This window comes from Diprion similis, chromosome 1 (assembly GCF_021155765.1).
Source record: "Diprion similis isolate iyDipSimi1 chromosome 1, iyDipSimi1.1, whole genome shotgun sequence".
NCBI classification, from domain to species: Eukaryota; Metazoa; Arthropoda; class Insecta; order Hymenoptera; family Diprionidae; genus Diprion; species Diprion similis.
The window spans coordinates 6,470,311-6,490,412 of record NC_060105.1 but is presented as its reverse complement, the minus strand read 5'-3'; the positions used below and the strand labels follow the sequence as shown (position 1 = coordinate 6,490,412).

The window sequence follows — 20,102 nt, the reverse complement described above, 5'->3', positions numbered from 1 at the left end:
AATTAGACTTGAACCAGACTCGAATTTACGAGGGGAGAGACCGGGCCATCAAATAAAGTCTGAATGTCAATTGTAACGGTGTCAATGTCAAGCTATTAGCCCAGAACGACCGAGGGAGCAAATCTGACCGCAGGGCCGGAGTCAGGGGGCCCGGAGCCCCCTGCAGGCGTGAAAATAAGTTCTTTGCAAAAAAAAAAAAATAGTAATAAACAATTCTTCTGATACATATAAACTAGAGAAAGCTCGAATAATTAGACAGTTTTTTCCCCATTTTTAATGAATCAAAAATTGAAGCAAATATCAGCTGATTGGAAACTCCAAACAAAATGTCACAACGACATCATCCATACTAAATTATCTCTATAATATATATTTTAAATAATTCCTGGGTGTAATGTTCGTAATAATCTTTTCTCAGATAAATAGAAAAAAACTCATCTGGATAGCTTTATAAATTATAATAATTCTTTTTCTAAGCCTGTTGACGAGGCCCCCATGGTAGAGTTATTTTGGTATCCCGATTTCTCAATAATTAAGATAGATTTCGAGAACTTTTCGGGGGTGAAAATGGCACCTTGGATTCAATTATTGATGGTAAAATATTCGCATGGTCAGACAGAGATGAGCCTCAAATTGGAATGAAATGTTAATAAAATAATCTCGGAACAGTTGAGACGGGGATGCAGGCATTGCCACGAGAAAAATGCCGCCGTCCGAATCAATTGGAAACACATTCTGAGGACGTGATGATTTTGTGCTCTCTGTAGACACTGAGCACCACTTCACGCCCAATAATAACAAGAATAATAGAATCGCAAACTGAAATTTCGAATCAGTCTAAAGTCAACTAATTTGAAGTGCAAAAATCACTCGTAGGTGTGTAAGTTTCTATGTAAATACACGCCCCAGCACCATCGGGGCTCTTCTTCACAGCCTTATAACGCAAAGAGCTCCTATTGACCAACGAATCAAATTTATGTCAGGGTGTTTACCCGGTATGTAAACCTGGCAAAGAGTATACGAATGAAATTTCTACAAAGAGGGTATATCCTCCGTGAAATTTAGGTAAGCATATATGTACAGAAGGGGTGGAAAGGGGGGAGTTCACGGAGCACTTGAAAAAGTAAAGGGGTCTGAAAATCGCGCGATTCCACACGGCTGACGGAAAAAAAGGTCGATAGTCGCCCAGGGCGAACCACCCTTACAACCCCTCAGTTCCGATCGACAAGCACTGTATCGTTTTTCATTTATCGAATAAAGCTCAATCGCCCGGCTGCCTGCGTAGTTTCCGGTTTCGGATTTAACGACGCTTTTGTGCTTATCGCGAAACGGCCGAAACGCAATTTTTAGAGCGACGCGGGTATTCCGCGCGATTTTTTTTTACCTGCTATTATAATATTGATGAGATACGTTTCGGACTTTCTTCGTCGGGCTTCGAGCCCTTGTGCTTCCGGATAAAGACAGAGGGGTATTCTCTTGAGATCGTTTCATCAGCCAGTGAAATTGGATGAAACATTTTTACCGATAGGCATACCTGTGTAAATGAAAGACAATACATTTTGCAGGTTTGAACTGCTGAATCGAAAATTCAATCATTTTTCGGACGAGTTTATATACATGAAAAATTTCTCAACATGCAAAAACGAAATCATTGAAGTCACAAAAGTGTTTGTTTTATATTACAATGTAATAAAGAGATATCGGATGTGTGAACATTTATAATTAACAAATATACGTACAATCGCAACAGAAATATTCATTCCACAGCTATAGAGTATTTTAATTCACATAATAAATATGCCTTACTTTCGAACGTATAAATATCATTATAATATTTTTTAAATCTACCCAATTCTGACTCACATCTTTAATCTTCTAAGTACTATTTATTATAAATTAATTTACAGTTGTAGAGTAACTGAGGTATTATGATTCGAGAAATTTGTTTTCTGCAAAGTGAAAACAATTTTTTTCCAAAGTTATTTTTGTATATTGATTTCAAGGAGACTTTGTACGGACGGTAGTTCAATTAAAACAAATCAAAAAAACCAAAAATGCATTCGACTATGAACTTCAAGATGTGCCTTTTACGGGTACTTTGCCAAAGTGACAGCAAGAATCTGGGTTGAGAGAAAGATTATTATAAAAAAAAAAAAAAGATATAAATATAAAAAAAAAAGCAATGTCCCCTCGTTATTTTGAGAATGAAAAATTCCCAAACAAAACTACTCCAGATCTTACACCGATATAGCCTTTGCAAATACATCTAATTTTGTACAGCCGTTGTGTGTAATGCGTAAGCAAATAATTGCGGGCTCATGAGTTCTGCGGAATGGTCTGAACGTTACAAAAATAAAGAAATCGGCATACCGTCGTATTTACTATGGCCATTAAATTGCCAGCATTCGCATGTATTCTCTTTTCATATCCGCGATGTATGCTGATACGGCACTTTTTATTCACGACAATTGTAGACAATAATAGCAACTCGATCCGACGTATTAATTAATGAGCCTCTGAACGCGCGCCTTTCGTACAAGTTTCGAGTACAATAAAGATAAAAATTATCACTTGAAAAGTTTTGGAGTTCCGAATGTCGCCATTGCTGTGCCCACCGTTTAAACGAGATCGAGGTAGCAATTTATATGCCCCGGGCCAACACTTGCCGACCGAGTCTCACCGACGGACCGACGGTTTTCAATGTAGATTGCCAATGTACCAGGCAATTGGTCAGTGTACAGTACATTATAAACGCTGTCCGAACGGTGTGCGAGTTTAAATCCAGGGCGAGGAAGTGATCTTCTGCAATATCTATGTGCCCGGCAACGTTATTTGTTCGAGTATCAGTCGCAAACCCGTCGTCCTCCCGGTGGCATCAAATTCATCTCCCATTACCACATCTGTGAACAACGAAGTTTGTTTTTCAAATTCGAAACGAAATTTTTATACTTGACTTATTCTTATTTCGTTGCGATTTGAAAAATCAATTTTCACCGACAAAATGAAGTTCCTCATCTTTGCCGCCGTATTTCTCCTGGACCGAGGTAAATTTTTCATTATTTTTCATCAACGTACTACGATTATAATCTTTATTTATTTATTTCTTTACTTGTTTTTATTCATTTTTTATTCCATTGAATACAAGAAGCTTTATACGTAAATCTTACCGGATTACCGCCGTTATTTCATAGCTTGTTTTTCATATTTTTCTTTTCATTCAAAACACAAGGAAACGATTTACCCTTCCCTGATATTCTCAACCGGTAAAATCGTGTTTTAAATTTTGTTAAAAATAAAGAAGCCATTCCGTCAATGAGCTTATCACAAAATGTGATTTCAAAGCTTTTCATTTTTGTGGCTAAAATTCCGCAACACTTTGCAATCATTTTGAGATGTAACGCTGTATAAAGCTTAGCCGATTGAAATTCTTCGAGTTGCTTAAGTGTTCAAGTCGTTGCTAAGAGTTACCCGGGGCACGAAGTGTGAACCCGACCCCTTGACATTAGGCTCCAATCAAGAATAATGGCATTGCATCTTTTTTCTGCAATATAAATAATAACGCGTAAACACGTCGTTATCGTCGGAATACAATTCTCCAATTGTACAAGTAAATGCTTGTTTCGCGGGAATGATCGGTAATGATTAGCCGTAATTACACGAGCTGTATATAACAAGCACGTACAAAATCTCTTCTTAAACTTTTCATGGGAATTGTTTTTTTCTTTTCTTCTTGTTTCCATTGTTAACTCGACCGCTATCAACGCGCCACAATTGTTTATGTAATGAGAAATGCGAAAACGGTCACGTCCTTATCATCACGGCTCCATACGAGAACGTGCTAAAGATACTGTCAGTGCACAGAGTTTCTTAAACGATACAAGACTTCCACCCACGTTGAAACACTAACAATATTACACACTTGCATTCTGGCACGCTCAACTCGGCGTGAGCTATTATCGAGCTTTGGCATTGCACAAGTTTGTCCTCCGGGAATTTGTTGTAAATTCGGAACGGAAACTGGGTGTGTAATATAGGTGTATAAATCGTCGTCGAAAATAGATGTAAGAGAAAAGGGGGGGGGGGGGGGGGAAGGGGGGGGGGGAAGAAAAAAGAAAGCCTTGCATCAAAAAAACGACGTCAACCGAATACCTTGGAAAAATTAGCAAAAAAAGCTGAGATCCGTTAATTATTTTTTTTTCCTTAACACGGTTACAAGCCTCATTACGATGGCTTACTTATGTATTAATAACAACAAGGACACCCTATTGTTATTAATAAATTGTTACGTACAGAGAGCTGAAAGCCGGCTCAAGTGCAACCGTGCAATGCAGTTCTGCGGAGGTATAAATTGTTGGACAGCACTCGAGTAGTAAGGACCTCGATGATAGCTATGCGCGTTTGCATAAGGTGAATCTATAACGGTAAAGCAGGAATTGCAAAATTGGGAGAAAACATATCATTTGGTAAATGTCGTATTTTAATAACGTCGGAGATAAAAATTTCGCAACAATTAGAATAAGCGAGGAAATTCCGAGACTCGTAAATCGGGTCTTACAGCATATTCAGGGCAACAGGTGGCTCGAGACTTGCCGTTTATATCTACACTTCGGAACTAATCCTTCGGTATTGGAAGAGTTTAAACAGGACGGACGATGATATATTGAGGGTGAAGTAAATTGAGTGACAAATATCGGCCGTCAGTCGACTTAATATGGCTTTAATAGCCCGTCGTACGACTTATCTCGATCTTCCTGTCTGATAGTCATCGTGACATTTCACGAGCGTATTAGAGTTGGGCCAAATCATAGCCGTACAGCGTCGATAAGCGTGATCTTTGTTTATACAAGGCACATCAATTGGTACGATGGCATTTAGAAATGACGTGAAAAATACTTGGCGATGCGAAATACAAAATTAAACTATTTATACCGAAAAACGGTTCTACGTATAATGATTTGCAGTTTTTGCGGTTTATATCGTTGAACGAATTACGAAGGATGTTAAATGCGTCAATTCGAAGTGTAATATTTTACCAGCGGTGTCAAAAGCTCATCCGCGATAAGCGCGTTTTTACAGTCGGTTGACAAGTTGAGCTTTCGATCGCCTTGTTCCGTCGAGAATGAAACCAATCGCAATGTCGCCAAGTTGACAATGATAAATATATATACCTAATGCGATGTCTCATAGCTGTCAATGAAAATTTGTGACTTTTGCAAAACACTGGCGCTTCAATTTCTGCGAAAAAAAAAATACAACTGCGCGTTAAAGTATTCAGCACGTCGTTTTGCCGATTACAATCAGTACCGCCTACCGAATTATGATGATTATGCAACAATGATTTGACAAATTGATAAGACTAGCAATAATAATAACAAATAGTTTGTAATTGTTATATAACTGAAAAATGTCGTCGAGAATGTTTGATTATTTCCTTTTTTTTTTTTTATTTGTTTTTCCTTACACGTCAGGCATCCGATTAATTAACTTTTTAAAATTGATCAAATTGCCTGTGATTAAAAGTCGTCAGGACAGGAAGTAGATAGCGGGAATAAGTCTCCGTCGACGATTTTTGTTCGAGCAATTCATCGGAACGATCTTAACTGATATTACGCTTTGAATTGAAATCAGCGTTACGTAATTTCAATCTCTCATAAGCGTTGAAGGATCAAGTATCGCGGTTCAATAGAGACTTGAAGCCCCAGGCTCTCGATTATGAATACCTACAGGCTTTGCGCACTTGACTTATAAATGCCCTGTCAGGGAATTAATACTTATCCACCAATTTAAATTGCCCAAATAATCTCCGGCTCGATCTTTAAATACAGAGAAGCAGGCCTTCGTGTCTTGTCTTAAGCTATACGTCAATTAAATGGACTTAGTCCGGTTAATCTGCTACCGCGATTACACGATAATACCTCCCAAGACTTGGACGATGCGACTAATTGTAAACTCGGCGTTTTTCGTTTCCTGCGAATTACGCGGTGATCAATACCTGGGCAAATCGAAAGGGAAGGAACGTTATTGTTTCTCATTCCAATTGTCAATTCATCCTCTGCCACGAATTAGGCGTTTATAGTCAGGACTTGCGTCAGCTCTAAGGGAGTACCTATTTCAAGCAGCTGGGATTGCCCGTGATATTAAGTTACATTAAATGTAATTGGTTAGTCCGAGGGGCCGAAGGCATATGCCTTCATGCCTCGTTTACCGACCGGAAATACAGGCGATAGGGGAAAGGCTAGATATCCACTGGATGGCGCTTTGATTTCAGTAACGATCCCGTGGGACTTTTGAGCTGCAGGGAAAGTTTGCTGCATTTTTATACCGAATCTTTCCTAATTTTATAGAGTTGATAATGTGAAATTGAAATTTATGGCAAATTTTTTAGCTTAGATATTGTATTCACTGTTCACGGTTTTCGCCTTTTTGCAGACGCGTTCTTGGCTCATGGTTCTGACGACTGGAGCTACTGGGGTGAAAACGGTAAGAATTCTTTGTCCCTAATGATTGTCGTTGCTTTATGTGATTGGTTTTATTGATATTTCAGGCCCCGAACACTGGCCCGGACTTTGCAACAGCGGTGAAAATCAATCACCGATCGATATAATCACCGATGATGCCGTGAAGACGGATCTTGGCTCTCTCAAGTTTACGAGATACGATTTTGCCTTCAGCGCCGACGTTGTGAACACTGGCCACTCCAGTGAGTATAATCCCTGCAACTTCGATACAGTAACGTGCGTGAGATTTTATAAAAAAAAATTTTAAGGCGACGCGGGAAAGGAAAATTAAATTAGCGATGGCCACTAATTTTAAGCTGAAAATAATCGCTGCATCGGTTAATCGAGTCCAAAAAACTAATCGAACACGTCTCGATTGAATCGGTAAAAATTTTTCGATTAATAAAATATTTTGTATTTTTTTAAATCAGTGCATTTGAAACTAAAATTTCGTAAATTTCAGTAATCGAGTTTTAAAAATAATCGATTATACTCGAACCATCGTGAAAAAATATAAAAAATAATCAAAAATCGATTACTTCTGATCAGTATTAAGAATTCACAGTCAAACCTTTTCGCTGGACGAATCGAAGCCTGGAATAAAAATATCGCGCGTAAAAGCTGAAATTTATTACGTCGAGCTGCATTCGCATAAAAAAAGACGGTCAACCATATTTTCGTTTTTCCTTCTTATCCCCAATATCTATTTCTGTTTCATTATTATTCATCTCCAACGAAGCGAACGCTCTTGGAGATTACCCATGTATGAGTTATCCGCTGTCAAATGCAATCTGGCCGAAATTTTGGGCTGAGGGTGAATCGGTACGAGAGAATAAAACTCTGCAGCTAATATTCGGCACCCCTCCGACTCAGAGAACCTTTCTTATCTGGTTTACGAGCCCCAGGATTGTCGGTTCGTAGATTATTCCGCTTCCCTTGTTAAACGGGGTGAATGCTCGGCAGAAACGCACGCGCACGTAAGATCACGGGGCGAAGATTTCACGGGATAGATTATTACAGAGGCAGCGAATCGTCATTGACCCTGTATGGTTTTTGCATCAGCGAGTTACTTCCGGACTTTACAAATTACCCCCGACCTTTCTCTTCCGTGAGGATTTATTTCACCTGTCTCAAAAAGGATCGTGACTTTCGTCGCTCGATGTGATTTCGCAAAGCCACCTTCGTACGAGGGAGGCTTATCCCTAATTTTGGGGATGAAGGGGCGGAAAATTTGGAACGTGACAAATATTCTCACCGAGATATTTGCGACTCGAGATGCTTCGTCGAGAAATTAAAAATTTCTTTTTTACCTTTTCAGTTCAAGTCGCGATGACGGGGGTGCCGATTCACCTGAAAGGCGGAAGTCTACCTACGACCTACGTCCTCGATCAGATGCACTTCCACTGGGGCTCGGAGCACACTATAAACGGCGAACAAGAAGCGCTCGAACTGCATCTCGTCCACTACTCGAAAGATTACGACAACGTGACCTACGCTTCTGAGTTTGAGAATGGATTAGCGGTGGTGGCTGTCTTGTTTGAGGTAAACGAACGACTAAGGTTCTTTGTTAATTTTAAGAAAACGACAAACGTATACAAAATTCGGTAACACAAGATAAACAAGATTTATCACATTGATCAGAAAATCTTGAGACTAAGTCAGACGCTTTCCAGGTGAGCAACGAAGACAACGTCTATCTTGAACAAATTCTGGAAGCGGTGAAAACCGTGTCCTCGATAAACTCAACGGCGACGGCAAAATTGCAGACTAAGCTGATACCCTCCCTTCTATTACCGAAAGATCACAGCTCGTATTACAGATATTACGGTTCCCTAACCACCCCGGAATGTAAAGAGGCCGCAATCTGGACCGTCCTGGATAACAAGATGCCAATATCTGTGTCTCAGGTAAGCATGGCAGCGATTCGAAGTTCGCGAATGTAGGAAAAGACTAGCTTCCCGGATTCCGACAACATGCAACTTTGTTATAAAATATCCACGGGCAAAGTTCACCCCGTCTTACTATTCGAGTATAAACTTTCCACCGTTGTCCGATGCAATTTTTCCATCATAATATCGTCCTTCGCGTACTGACGGAAAGTTGCGAATTCACCCTTACGACGATGGGAGAAAAGTGATTTTTCAAATAAAATCCACTTCTTATTTCAGATCGAAGTTTTTCGCAAGGTGGTTAATTCCAACAACGAAACGCTCGTCTACAACAACAGACCGACTCAAGATCTGGGATCCCGAACCGTGTATCATCACTTGGAGGGATATTCGTCGGCGCCTAATCTTCAGATTCCAAAAACGCTGCTCGTTATCGCCGGATTTTTCTCTGTCCTGATGCAGGGCGGAAGATCCCCTTGAAATTGCAAGAGCGACGGCATCGTGTCAAGATGACCGTGTGCAAAAATATATTTCTCGTTATTTGGCCTCGCCTTATGCAGCCGCGGCGTAATTTGTATGCTTGGCATATAAAATTTTTTGCAAATTCACTAGGCTTAAGGACATTTCCGAAATGTGAGACTAATTTGCTTCGCGATGACAAAAACAAAACGAAAAAAAAAAAAAATAAGTAGAAAAAAAAGGAAAAGAAAATGAAGAATAATAATAATAAAATTATATCGCGCCAAGGACAGAAATATTTTTCAGACGAACGGAATTTGTTTGAGATAGGAAATGCTAGCTGCTGTCAAGAAAGGACGATAACGACGTTGGTATGCGCGTCGAGTGGATTCGATAGGGCGGAAAAGATCTTAAATTTACGATCGTTGGATCGTTTAACAACGCGGTAAGAATAACGTATTCAGGCATAGAACGTTGACGCAACTAAAACCGAATTTGTGTGTTATAAAATATGTAATTCGAACGTCAGGCTGAACGCAAATATTGTATTTAGATACGTTGTAAGTTTTGTAATACATGACGCGTATCCTGAAATACATACAGAAAATCGCAGGAAAATTTCTCTTCCATTAAATCCTCCAGCTAAGGGGTTGCCCATTTTTTTCTTTCAACTACGTTATAAAAACGACATTCAACAACTTGACGAGGCTCGAAACTACGCATGGATAATATTTATCAAAGGAGGAAAATTTTCGGATTACTGGGTAAGAATAATTGCTGGTTTTGTCGTTGCGAGAAGCACGATTCAGCCAGCTAAACTTGACTACCAATTAAAGGATAATAAGAAATAACTCACCAGGATGAAATTTAGGTGTAGAGAAAATTCTTGTCGTCTGCTTGAGACCGCCTTTCCACGCGCACTTAATTGCAGTGAAAGAAGAAAAGATGAAAAGCAAAAAGTCGATGAAACATCGTGTGTAAAGCTTGCAGGTACTCGCGCTAATCAACGAGAACGCCGTTCAATCACCGGAGGACTTTATTAACTCGGCAATTGGAATTCCGCTAATAAAGGACACACTCATTACGGCTATAATTACTATTCAGTGATACTTTAGCTTCGGTTATCCAACAGGAAGCACGCTCGTCCCTTGTGGATGCAGCGCACGCTTTATACCACCAAACAGCTTTATACACAGGCAGTTTCACCACGCGATAAATCAACAGGATGTAGGGGTGAGACGACACTGTTGTTTGCGAAAAGCGTCATGCCTCGTACAGCAACGCGAAGAGAAAAAGAAAAATTTACATCACGTCGCACTTTCGGGTGAACGTAAAAATTCAATTCAATGCCGAACAATTTCACACAGTTCATAGAAAGATAAATGTAAAGAAAAAAAATTCATTTTTCATTTATTTAATCCCAAGTATCCGATTATTGATAAATTTTATTTAACTCTGGGATTTATTGTCAATGAATAAATAAATAAATAAATAAACAATCACTGTCGTATTTATTGTTATACACGCCGCTCTGTTTTGGCCAAAATTTGGCAAAGTCACGATCGGATATTATGATCGAACAGCTTTCGGCGTGTTTACGGTTTGCCGGTCGGTCGTTGGCTGATTGTGAGTAAACTTTCACCACCGAATAATAACGGCCGGCGGAATCAAGAACTACGTTCGTTTCATCAGAATTACCGAATATTTCGAATTCCAGTTCGAATGCAAAGATAAGACGCCGGCTGTATTGATCCCGCGGGAATACGTGACTCACTTCCAGAGGCACCCCATAAGCCGATCAAGGAACGCATTCTATGCTCACAGCGATCTTTCATCTCGCGATTCTCCGGTGACAGCATGACAAGGATGTTTCCCACAATTCCTATGCCAAGCATGTTTTTATCGCCGTGGGGATTATATTCGTTTCCCTGGCGTCAAAGCGTGGCTTGAATCTTGACTTATGGGATTTAATACGTGTAGACACGCGCAAGGTTTTCTCAACGTATTAGAAAGTCCTGCAATGCAATATTTGCAATAAACAAATACAAATAATAACGAGTGATTAATTTGGCTCATCTTGATGGGACCAGCATTTTTAAATCTTTCAGCATTTTTTCAATTTTATCATTCAAATGACACAAAAACTACAAAACTCAAAACTTAATCGATTCTAAGCTAAGAACAGCTGCGTGAATTGAGACTAAAGCCGTTAAAAAAATTCGTGCATCTCCTCTGGAAATATAATTTTTCTCATCAGTTCTATGTTAAAAAAAGCTCCGTTGGTTGATACCAAAACCGTCCAAATACGTTATACTTTTTTCAACAGATATCGTCGCACAAAAATTGATCAGAGACACAAGCTCTTGTCAAATGTTCATCCGAAAATTGTTGGAGATGGTTCTCTATATCATGAGACGTCGAGATCTTGTAAAAACTCAACTTTTCACTGCCGGAACGATTAAAACGACTTCCATTATTTTTTTATTCTTAGTTCTAAGAATCGACCAGGTCTTTTATCCACTTTGTTGAACTTTCATCACGATTGAATTCCACGATGAATTCGGTTCAATGAATTTCATTCACTAAATTTAACTTCACCCTTTTCAGTATCTTATACCTTGAACCTTGTATTAAACCTTTCTAAGACTAAAATAAATGCGGGTAAATAAAAAATAAAGAGCTTCCCTTTTAGAACAATACGTTTTCAATCAAGGAGGTCGAGACCATTTGGGATCGACCTTTAACCTTCGAAAAAATCAAATTCATTCAAGATCGCTACAGTCGCGGACTTTACATTATGTCGAATAATTAAGGGATGTATTTTGGCACAATCAAGATCAAGCCACTGTCCCGATTCCGTTTCTTGCAAGTTAGTCTCGTTTCCGAGATTTTGGCAATCAATTTTTCCAACAGCCTCGATAAAGCCTCGGAACTGTTGTAATTTCACTCAATTATTTTACAAGTACCTCGCACTAACCAGCGACAAGATGAACCTTGCAGAGGCCCTAATTTTTTGGTAAATTTATATAAACCAATTAAGCTGATAATATTCAATTAAAAAGTCCAAACACAAAAGCAAGAAAATTTGCTGCGGTAAATAAAATTTGGCACGTACAGAATTTCTACCATCCTTCGATAAAATTTAACCTCTGGTTATAAATGATAATGTGTTTTTTGATCAACGTTGTTTTTCTTCTTTTTTTTTTCGACAGAAAACAAATAAACGAGGCATTGATTATCCAATCCTAAGAATAATAATTACTGTATACACGTGTGTCTTTATACTAGATCGTAGGATTAGGTACACGTATAGTATTGTTTCAGTTTACGTACTATTTATACGTACATTTTTTACATTTTACATTGTTTAACAGACAAGAAAAATTTTCATATTCTACATCAACCATGTACATAAATAACGATTTTTCTTTTACCTGGATATAATCTCGCGGAAGAATAGTTTCATAGGGTGTCTAGATATTTCGGTGACAAAGGGGGCAGAATACAAAACATATATATATATATATATATATATATATATATATATCTATGATACATAATACAACCTCATTCTCTGTTAAAATTCGAGTATATATGATATCTAACTTATATTTATATATATACATAAATATATATGTATAGACAACTAAAAAACATCGAAATTTACATTATTTATTCCGAAGCTTCCCGACTTTGTTTCAATTCTAATACCGCAATGCTTACATGTATAATAACTGTGGATAAACTAAATCCTAAAATTTCCTGACACGAATATGAGGTAATTAGAGATTTGAAATGAAGCCGCGGAGTTTGTTAAAAAAAAAAAAAAAAACAGAAAGAAAACTTTTGATCATTGGTCCTCCAGCACATTTTCACTGCTGCGACGCGTGATCGACAGCGACTTAACGATTTTAGTATATTGAAATAACGATATAGCATTTTCTTAGCTAAATATTAAATATTTCTTACAGGTTGGTTATTACCGTTAAACTATTTCCAAAAATAGTTGACATCTTAAATTAGCGCTTGAAGAAAATATATATTCACGGCGTTATTGTGTGTATAGTATAACACACTTACGTCAAGAGTTTCATACCAAAATATTCAATATACTGTATCACTATACGTATAGACTATATTATTACATAACATGGCTAAAATATAGGTAGACATTTATACGTATAATATATAAAAATATACCCCTGCTTCGATCCGGATTGAATACGATACCCAGCACGTGATAGTTTTTCCGTTGATGATCGCGCCGTTAATTTTGAGTTTCGTATATTTTTTTCTTTTATTGTTACCTTCATCTCTTTTGATAAATAAATAAACTATACATTGATGCATTGGTAGACGACTAGGATATTTTGTAGAGATCGATTATCGGAGTGCTGATATTTATACAAGTTTGACATAAATTGAAATGATAAAATAGAAGAATGAAATTCTCTCGATACTTGTAAAATATTATTCCTATTCGCTAAGTGTTTTATATATGATAGACGCGAATTTTACTCAATCAACGACTTATGTCAAACAACGATTATCCTGATACGGAAGAATCCTGTAAAATAAAATCTGGTCTTGATCACCCGATTTCCGGTGAGTCGCTATACAACGCCAGGACAGTCCTGGGTTGGTTAAAAGAGCAGCTCGTGGTTCTGACCGAGGAACTGAAGTTCGTCGCTGTATCTCTGGAAACTGATCGACGCGATGCCATCGATATTATCTCGATACTTCCGAGGCTCTGCATTTCCTACCAAACAGTAGAAAAAAAAATAGACAAACGTCTAGCTTCGTCTTAACGCGAAATCGTTTCTGATTTTTTTTTTTTTTTTTTTTTTCAATTTTTTTTCGCTTCTTTTTCCTTTTTCGTTCATATTTTTTATCGACAACAATTACGTTCTATGTTAATCTAGCGCTGAAATTACGTCTGTAATATCATATAAATAAAAGTAAAATTTACAAGCTTGTTCGCTAATTTCTAAACAAAAAATCTAACACAAGTGTGTGGCGATTCAAAGCATTTCAACGATTAAGAAATTAACATTAACCGCCGTAAGCTGCACAAATGCTAAGTCAAAAAAAAAATAAGCTCCAGATTTTTAATCGCTAAATTATATTTCTAAGCTTTTTTTTCATAATTATTAACATTTCATGACAATTTTTAAGCAAGCTTCGAACCTCACCTTCGATCAGTCTAATACTCGAGTAACTACTGCTATTGCAAACCCATACGAAATCTATACGAAGCAATCAAACAGATACTGCGGTACGGATCAGCTCGAAGCACTGAGAAATTAACAGAAAAATAGGATTATTCAATTTCACTTGTTATAGTCGATTTAAATTTTCAAGCTTAGAGTTACAGTTCTGAATTAGAGTCTAATATATACATATACGAAGCGAAACGTACTGTTGTCAGAAAAAATGGAGCGTTAAAGATAAGAATGCTGCGTAAGCATTCATTTTTGGAGTGATGTTATTCTGCATTTTGTAAATCAAAAAAGATATATATGTGTGTCGTGCATTTGATATTTATCACTGCAGATATACCGCTATTTTTAGTCATCTGAATTGCATGAAGATTTACCGTTGTATACATATATTCAAACCCCGTTAACTTGTATGTAAGTCCCTTGAACAACAAAAAAAAAAAAAAAAAGAAAAGAAAAAACGTTCGAATAAGTTTAAAACTGCGGTGAAAAAATATATTCTTGTAACAAAAATTTCAACGAATTTTTATACACTTGAAGATTCCTTCAGCAATACAAGACTTACATTAACGAGGATGCACGACACGTCCCAACGATATCCAGTGCTGCGTAAGCGATTTCAATTTTATAGTGATTCCAAAAGGGTTAAAATCTAGTCAGGCTTTTTTTTTGCATATAATGTCATATGTATATATATATATGCGTAGATAGACCTAAATTCTACAAGCTGTTTTACTATATCACGTATGGAGCATTGTATGCCAAGTTGGGTAACATTCTAGGCTGACTGTCTCAGATCTGATCAACGTTCTTTTATTCATATCACTCTACCGGCATCAGCAACTTGAAACGATCTCACATTTTTACCACATTTTTTGTAAACGGATATTTATTCATGAATCAGCCGTTTCCAAGAGTAAATTTATCTGTACAAACAATATTTGTCTCAGGGTTTTGGTTGAATGGTTGAATATTTACTGAATAATATTTCAAAGAGATAGCCGTAAGAAATATTGAATTTTGAACTGAATAGAGAAACAATTTAACTGACTCATTCTCCGCAAAATTTTTATTTATTAATCGTTATTTTGTGTGTGGCAGAATGAATGATTATACACATCGAACACATAAATTCCGAGTTACAATCTGCAGGAGAGTGGAAATGAGCGTAAATTTTTCAGCTCTGAAAAGTTTGAAAAGATTATTAAAAAATAATGTGATATTATTGTGAATTTGAAAATGTGGTTGTGAAAAAAATTCCGAGTCTAGGTGGCATAAAAGACTTCTATACTGCAAGGAAAATCACTATTATCAAATTTCCCTTCTCCACTCGCTATGTCCTACTTCGACTCGGTCGATTTAATTATTCTGTAATCTTGATTACATTATTGTGCAAATATTAGTCTACATAAAAACATTATATGTTATTATACACATGACGAAAATACAAACACACACAGAGACGTGCACCAAGGCGAAAACGATTCGGCGCCATGTATCTTTCCCCCCCTCCAATTGATGAACAAAACGAGGATGAGGAGGGTGTATACCATAAAATCTATAGAAAATCAATTGAGAAATAACGGCAATTGAACATACAACACAACCCGAAGAATGAAGAGAAAAATAAGGAAACACCTATGAAAAACACAAAGAAGAATACACGTGATTGCTGCTCTGATATAACGACTAGACGTAAGTTAAAAGCAAGCTACCGGGAATTTATCGGTAAAACAACCTCTTCGACGCCGTTGTCGAGGCCATCCGGATGCCGCGTTAGACGTGGACAGGTCGTTTGACTCCGGTGCTGAGGGCTCCACTGTCTGGCGGAGCGTTTGCGTCGGCTACGTTTCGTCAGATGATGAAGCTCGCTTCTGAACCGAGGATGGGCAACCGCGTAGACGTAGGGATCCAGGCAGGAAGCCGTCTTGCAGAAGAGGGCTGGGACCATGCTGGCCAAAGGTGTGACCAGGTGACTCTGCCCGAAGACGCCGAGAAGCGCGACCACCGCGTAAGGACTCCACGAGACGAACCACATCCCGATTATACCGATCACTACGAACGCCAATCTGTCGGGTTTCGTCAGGGAGAAGAAGAAGAGAAAGCAGAAAGTCAAGTCGCTATTTTCTGTGTCTGGGTGGTGAAGTGGCTGTTATAATATAAACCGTCTATTGGTGCTTCGAACGGGGATTTTTATCGGCCATAAACGTGCAGTGTGAAGTTTCGGAATAACGTGAAGCCTCGTATCGTGTTTTTTCGTAAACGATTTGGACTGACTTTGGTAAAACGATCCGAGATTTGAGGAGAAAATTCTAGGTACCGTAAAAAAATCCGCCATGGACTTCGGATATTGCATCATTTGATGTCAATCTAATCTACTGCCTGATGTTGAATTTCGAATGAGCGCAAAAATTTCGTGTAATTTTGTGGTCAATTTGAAAACTAAAATTGTTGCAGCATTTACGTGTAGAGTCTGGGATAGCGGAGTCATGCAGTTCGTTATCAGCAACGGTTTCTTCTCCCTTTCGTTATTTGTACACCGAAAATAAGGGGAAAATCGCACCTTAGCTCCGTCCGCCTTTTCTCTTCCTCCCGGCAGTGTTTGTTGGAAGTCTCGACGACCTGATCGCCGACGTTCAAGTGACGAGCGGCCATAACGACGCGAAGTATCCCGATGTAGCAGAAGGATATCAGTCCAAAGGGCAGGAGCCAGGCTGCGACGAAGAAGCATAAAATGAATGCTTTAACCCTGGGCTCTGGAGTGAGGTAGTCAAAGCTACAGCTGGTCAAATAGCCCTCGGGCTTGTATCTTCCGAGGCTGGGAATGACCAGTGGAAGGCCGGCGAATGTCACCCCGTAGACCCATGTCAGGACGACGGTGACCCGAGCTCTGGCGTAGGTCGTCCGCTTGAACGGTTCCGCAACCACGTTGTACCTGTCGTCAAATATCGAGGGTGGGTAACCCAGCTATTTCCTGCAGAGTCTGTATAAATCCTCGCAAAGCCTTGCCGAAAACACAGAGGGTTTTTGTACAATGAAGGACGAATATTTTATCTTAAAAAATTTCCACTTTGCATTCCTTTTTCCTCTTTCGCGAATTTAATGCCTTCCTCGGAACGGATTCCACGCAGGTGAAAAACTAACGCGGATAGGGAGGGACGAGAAAATACAGATTTCAGTGATGGTATCTATTGTTCCGAAACTGTCGGAAACGTGTCTTATCTCACCTGTCGGCAGCGATACTGGCTAGGGTCATGATAGAAACGGTCCCAGTCAGACCACCGAGGAACCCGTATAATTGACAGGCGAAATTTCCGAGCGCCGGTCCGTGGTAGATACTGTTGTAGATAAATATCGGCATTTTGCTGAGTAGTAGAAGATCGCTGACAGCCAAATTCATTACCAGAACATTGGCGGGCGTTCGCAGGGATCGGCATCTGCCAGGTTACACAAAACATTTTCAAACTTTTGTTACAACTGTGTAAATTAAACTCGTATTGCGGCGATAAGTGTTCGTGAAAGTTGTCTCACGTATAACGTGCGTAAAATTTGAACATTGTGAATAGGTGATTGAATTGAACAGAATTTAAAAATCGCGTAAAAATTTATTTTGAATAATACAGAATTAATAAGTAATTTGAATACAAGTAAATGCAAATACGAAAAGAAAGATAAAAGGCGGAGACTTTTTTTTAAATAACTTTGCTCAATTTTCTTTCTAATGATAAAAAATCAAATCCGTCTGAAAAGGGTGAATTTCAATTTTCGAATCGATTTAAAACAAAGTTTAATCTTATCCACAGAAGACCTGATTCTTGGCAATTTGATCGTGAGATCAAAGGAAGAACTTTGCAAGGCGGCAGCTCGCCGGCAATGTATCCATGACAGAAAATCATCTTGTTAAGAAAAATATGAAGACAATAAAAACAGAAGCATAAAATATTACGTTTCCAGAAGTCGTTCGACTTCAAAGAACCTCGAGATCAAAGTCAGTATCTGTATATCCAAGAGTTTCCTTTTCGTATCGATTAAAAGTACCTCGAAATTCTTGCTACGTATACAGTGCGATTGACATTTTTTGCCGAACGTGTAGTATAAAAGTAAAAATAAAAAACCGAAATGCTCACGGATTGAAATCGTTAATCCTTGTACAGCCATGGGTGAGCCCTCGGCGATTTCCAACTTTCAATCGAGCCATTAACGCGTACGACAGGTTTATCCAAAAGATACTTACCTTAAGAACATGTAGATGGCAAATGCGTTGCCGCAAACGCCGAACACCATAATAACTGCGTAAAGAGCAGCCAGAGTGTAATAAGCGGCCGGAGAAGGCGGCGGAAACTTTAGCCAGTGGGTGTTGAACGATGAAAAATTTTGTGCCAGCCACAGGTGAACCGGCCACGTTGATCTGGTCAATTTGAATTAATTGACGTTATCAAGTAGAGTTTTGTCAGGTGTGAAACAGCCCAATTAAACAAAGCGAGAAACTGAACATTACAGCGAAAAAAATATTCAACTCATATAGTTCATTTTGGTATCGTTTCGATGTTTTACTTTGCGAAAAGTTCACGCAATCATTATACTTATATTGGATTGAAAAATATTTGCTTTTCCGTTTATTTCACTGTGAAGAGTAGGTTTCTCCTCGAGAATTCGAGGTAATATAATAAAAGCCAACCGACCAAGGGGAGGAGAAATGAAAAAATACCGTCCCTTTAATACTTGGCATTTTTCTGCCCCACTTTTGCAACAAGCTGAAATTTGTTACAAACTGTCTTCACCATACATCCAAGTAACGATCGCTGAACGCGCAGTGTTTCAAAGAATTCGTCGAAAATTCACGGGTTATGAAAGGCTTGCGGAATATCAAAGCTCTCATACCCCAAAAAGCAAACCACGTTCTTCGTTTATCGAGCGTGCGAGTAAAATTGATCTCCGGTTTTATATACCGGCGCCTAACAAGTGTGCTTGACCTTAGCGAGTGAAAATGATTGGTCACGCTTCGTCTCGCAGGTTCAAACGTCGAGTATACGTTTGTGGTGTAATTATACTGTATTAATTAATAATAATGAAAAACTATAGGTATAACGAAGAAGAATCAGGAGGGTGAGGTGTTACAGGATAATAAAAAAAAAGCAAGAAAAGAGAAGACTAGTAAATAAAATAAAAATCATATAACGAATAACGGGTGTATTTATCGAACAATTTCGAATACTCGTACCTGAAATGGTCAATTACATCATCAGCACAGTTGATACTTCCGGTATACTTGTTAGTGCAATTTTCTCGCGTAATCGGCTGAGACCTGTTCTCGTGTATTCCGCGAGAATTATTGCGCGATGACGTTGATATTTCAGCGGTATCCGTGACGTCGGATTCCATGCGAGAAACGTTGTGCTGCCAGGAGTTGAATTTCTGTCCAGGATTGATACTGTGACTACGATAAATGCCGATCTGCAGCCTCTTCTCGAGCCTCGGACGATTTTTCTTATGCTTCTTACCGTTCCACAAACCCTGCTTAAAATCTCCCGTGAAGTTAGTCAGCTTAACGTTAGGAATAAGATGTGTTATCTCGCTTATGAATTCCTCAGTTTTTATGTAGATGTTTTCTTTATCTCCGGAAATTCTTTTCGGCAATATCTTCACGGCGTTCAGACACGGCTGCGTGTTATTCCCAGATTCCGGATCGATGGCGGACCAAACGCAGGAAAAATTCAAATTGAAATGCACCTCATGGAAGCCAGGACTGTTCCCATAATGATCTCGAAACACAAACGTATCGCTCTTTTCACCGCCGCTTGTGCACAGCGCCGGACCGACTGATGTCAATGGCATTATTGGCGCTAAATTCAGTATCAAAAGTAACCAAAGCGAAGGCATGGGTGAATGTTCCTCCTGGCTTCCCACATCCACTTTAGAATTTTACATTGGGTCCGCAGCTGGGCCTTGACCCTCACAAATTGTCTGAAATGAGAAAACGGAATCAATCATTTCAATGTACAGATAATATTTTTTTTGTCCAGACGTAAGCCATTATC

The 20,102-nt window shown here is 38.7% G+C and overlaps 2 protein-coding genes across 9 annotated transcripts in view; one reads left to right on the top strand and one right to left on the bottom strand.

Annotated features, from left to right (window-relative positions):
- Window positions 1-976: 976 nt before the first annotated feature.
- On the top strand, window positions 977-9,589 carry LOC124416510 (carbonic anhydrase 1-like). Of its 2 annotated transcripts, XM_046897658.1 has the most exons (7): window positions 977-1,065; window positions 2,707-3,044; window positions 6,430-6,480; window positions 6,545-6,700; window positions 7,816-8,039; window positions 8,171-8,404; window positions 8,666-9,589. In XM_046897658.1, the coding sequence occupies exons 2-7, from the start codon at window positions 3,002-3,004 to the stop codon at window positions 8,864-8,866; spliced, it is 909 nt and encodes a 302-aa protein (XP_046753614.1). In that variant the 5' UTR covers window positions 977-1,065; window positions 2,707-3,001; the 3' UTR covers window positions 8,867-9,589. The 2 variants fall into 2 exon arrangements, with proteins under 2 accessions (XP_046753614.1, XP_046753605.1); XM_046897649.1 differs by lacking the exon at window positions 977-1,065 and having other exon boundaries at window positions 2,445-3,044.
- A 3,767-nt stretch (window positions 9,590-13,356) lies between these two features.
- The window catches only part of LOC124404988 (opsin-2-like), a 32,084-nt gene continuing 25,338 nt past the window's right edge, over window positions 13,357-20,102 (bottom strand). For 3 of the 7 annotated variants that reach the window (XM_046879598.1, XM_046879607.1, XM_046879575.1), the window contains exons 2-7: window positions 19,286-20,028; window positions 18,299-18,472; window positions 17,292-17,501; window positions 16,628-16,999; window positions 15,803-16,133; window positions 13,357-13,604 (exon numbers count right to left, since the gene is read on the bottom strand). In XM_046879598.1, the coding sequence (XP_046735554.1) occupies window positions 13,437-13,604; window positions 15,803-16,133; window positions 16,628-16,999; window positions 17,292-17,501; window positions 18,299-18,472; window positions 19,286-19,944 (1,914 nt within the window). In that variant the 5' untranslated portion in view covers window positions 19,945-20,028 and the 3' untranslated portion in view covers window positions 13,357-13,436. Of the gene's footprint in view, window positions 13,605-14,629; window positions 14,670-15,779; window positions 16,134-16,627; window positions 17,000-17,291; window positions 17,502-18,298; window positions 18,473-19,285; window positions 20,047-20,102 lie in introns of all 7 variants that reach the window. The other 4 variants (XM_046879591.1, XM_046879584.1, XM_046879624.1 and 1 more) reach the window with 3 other exon arrangements.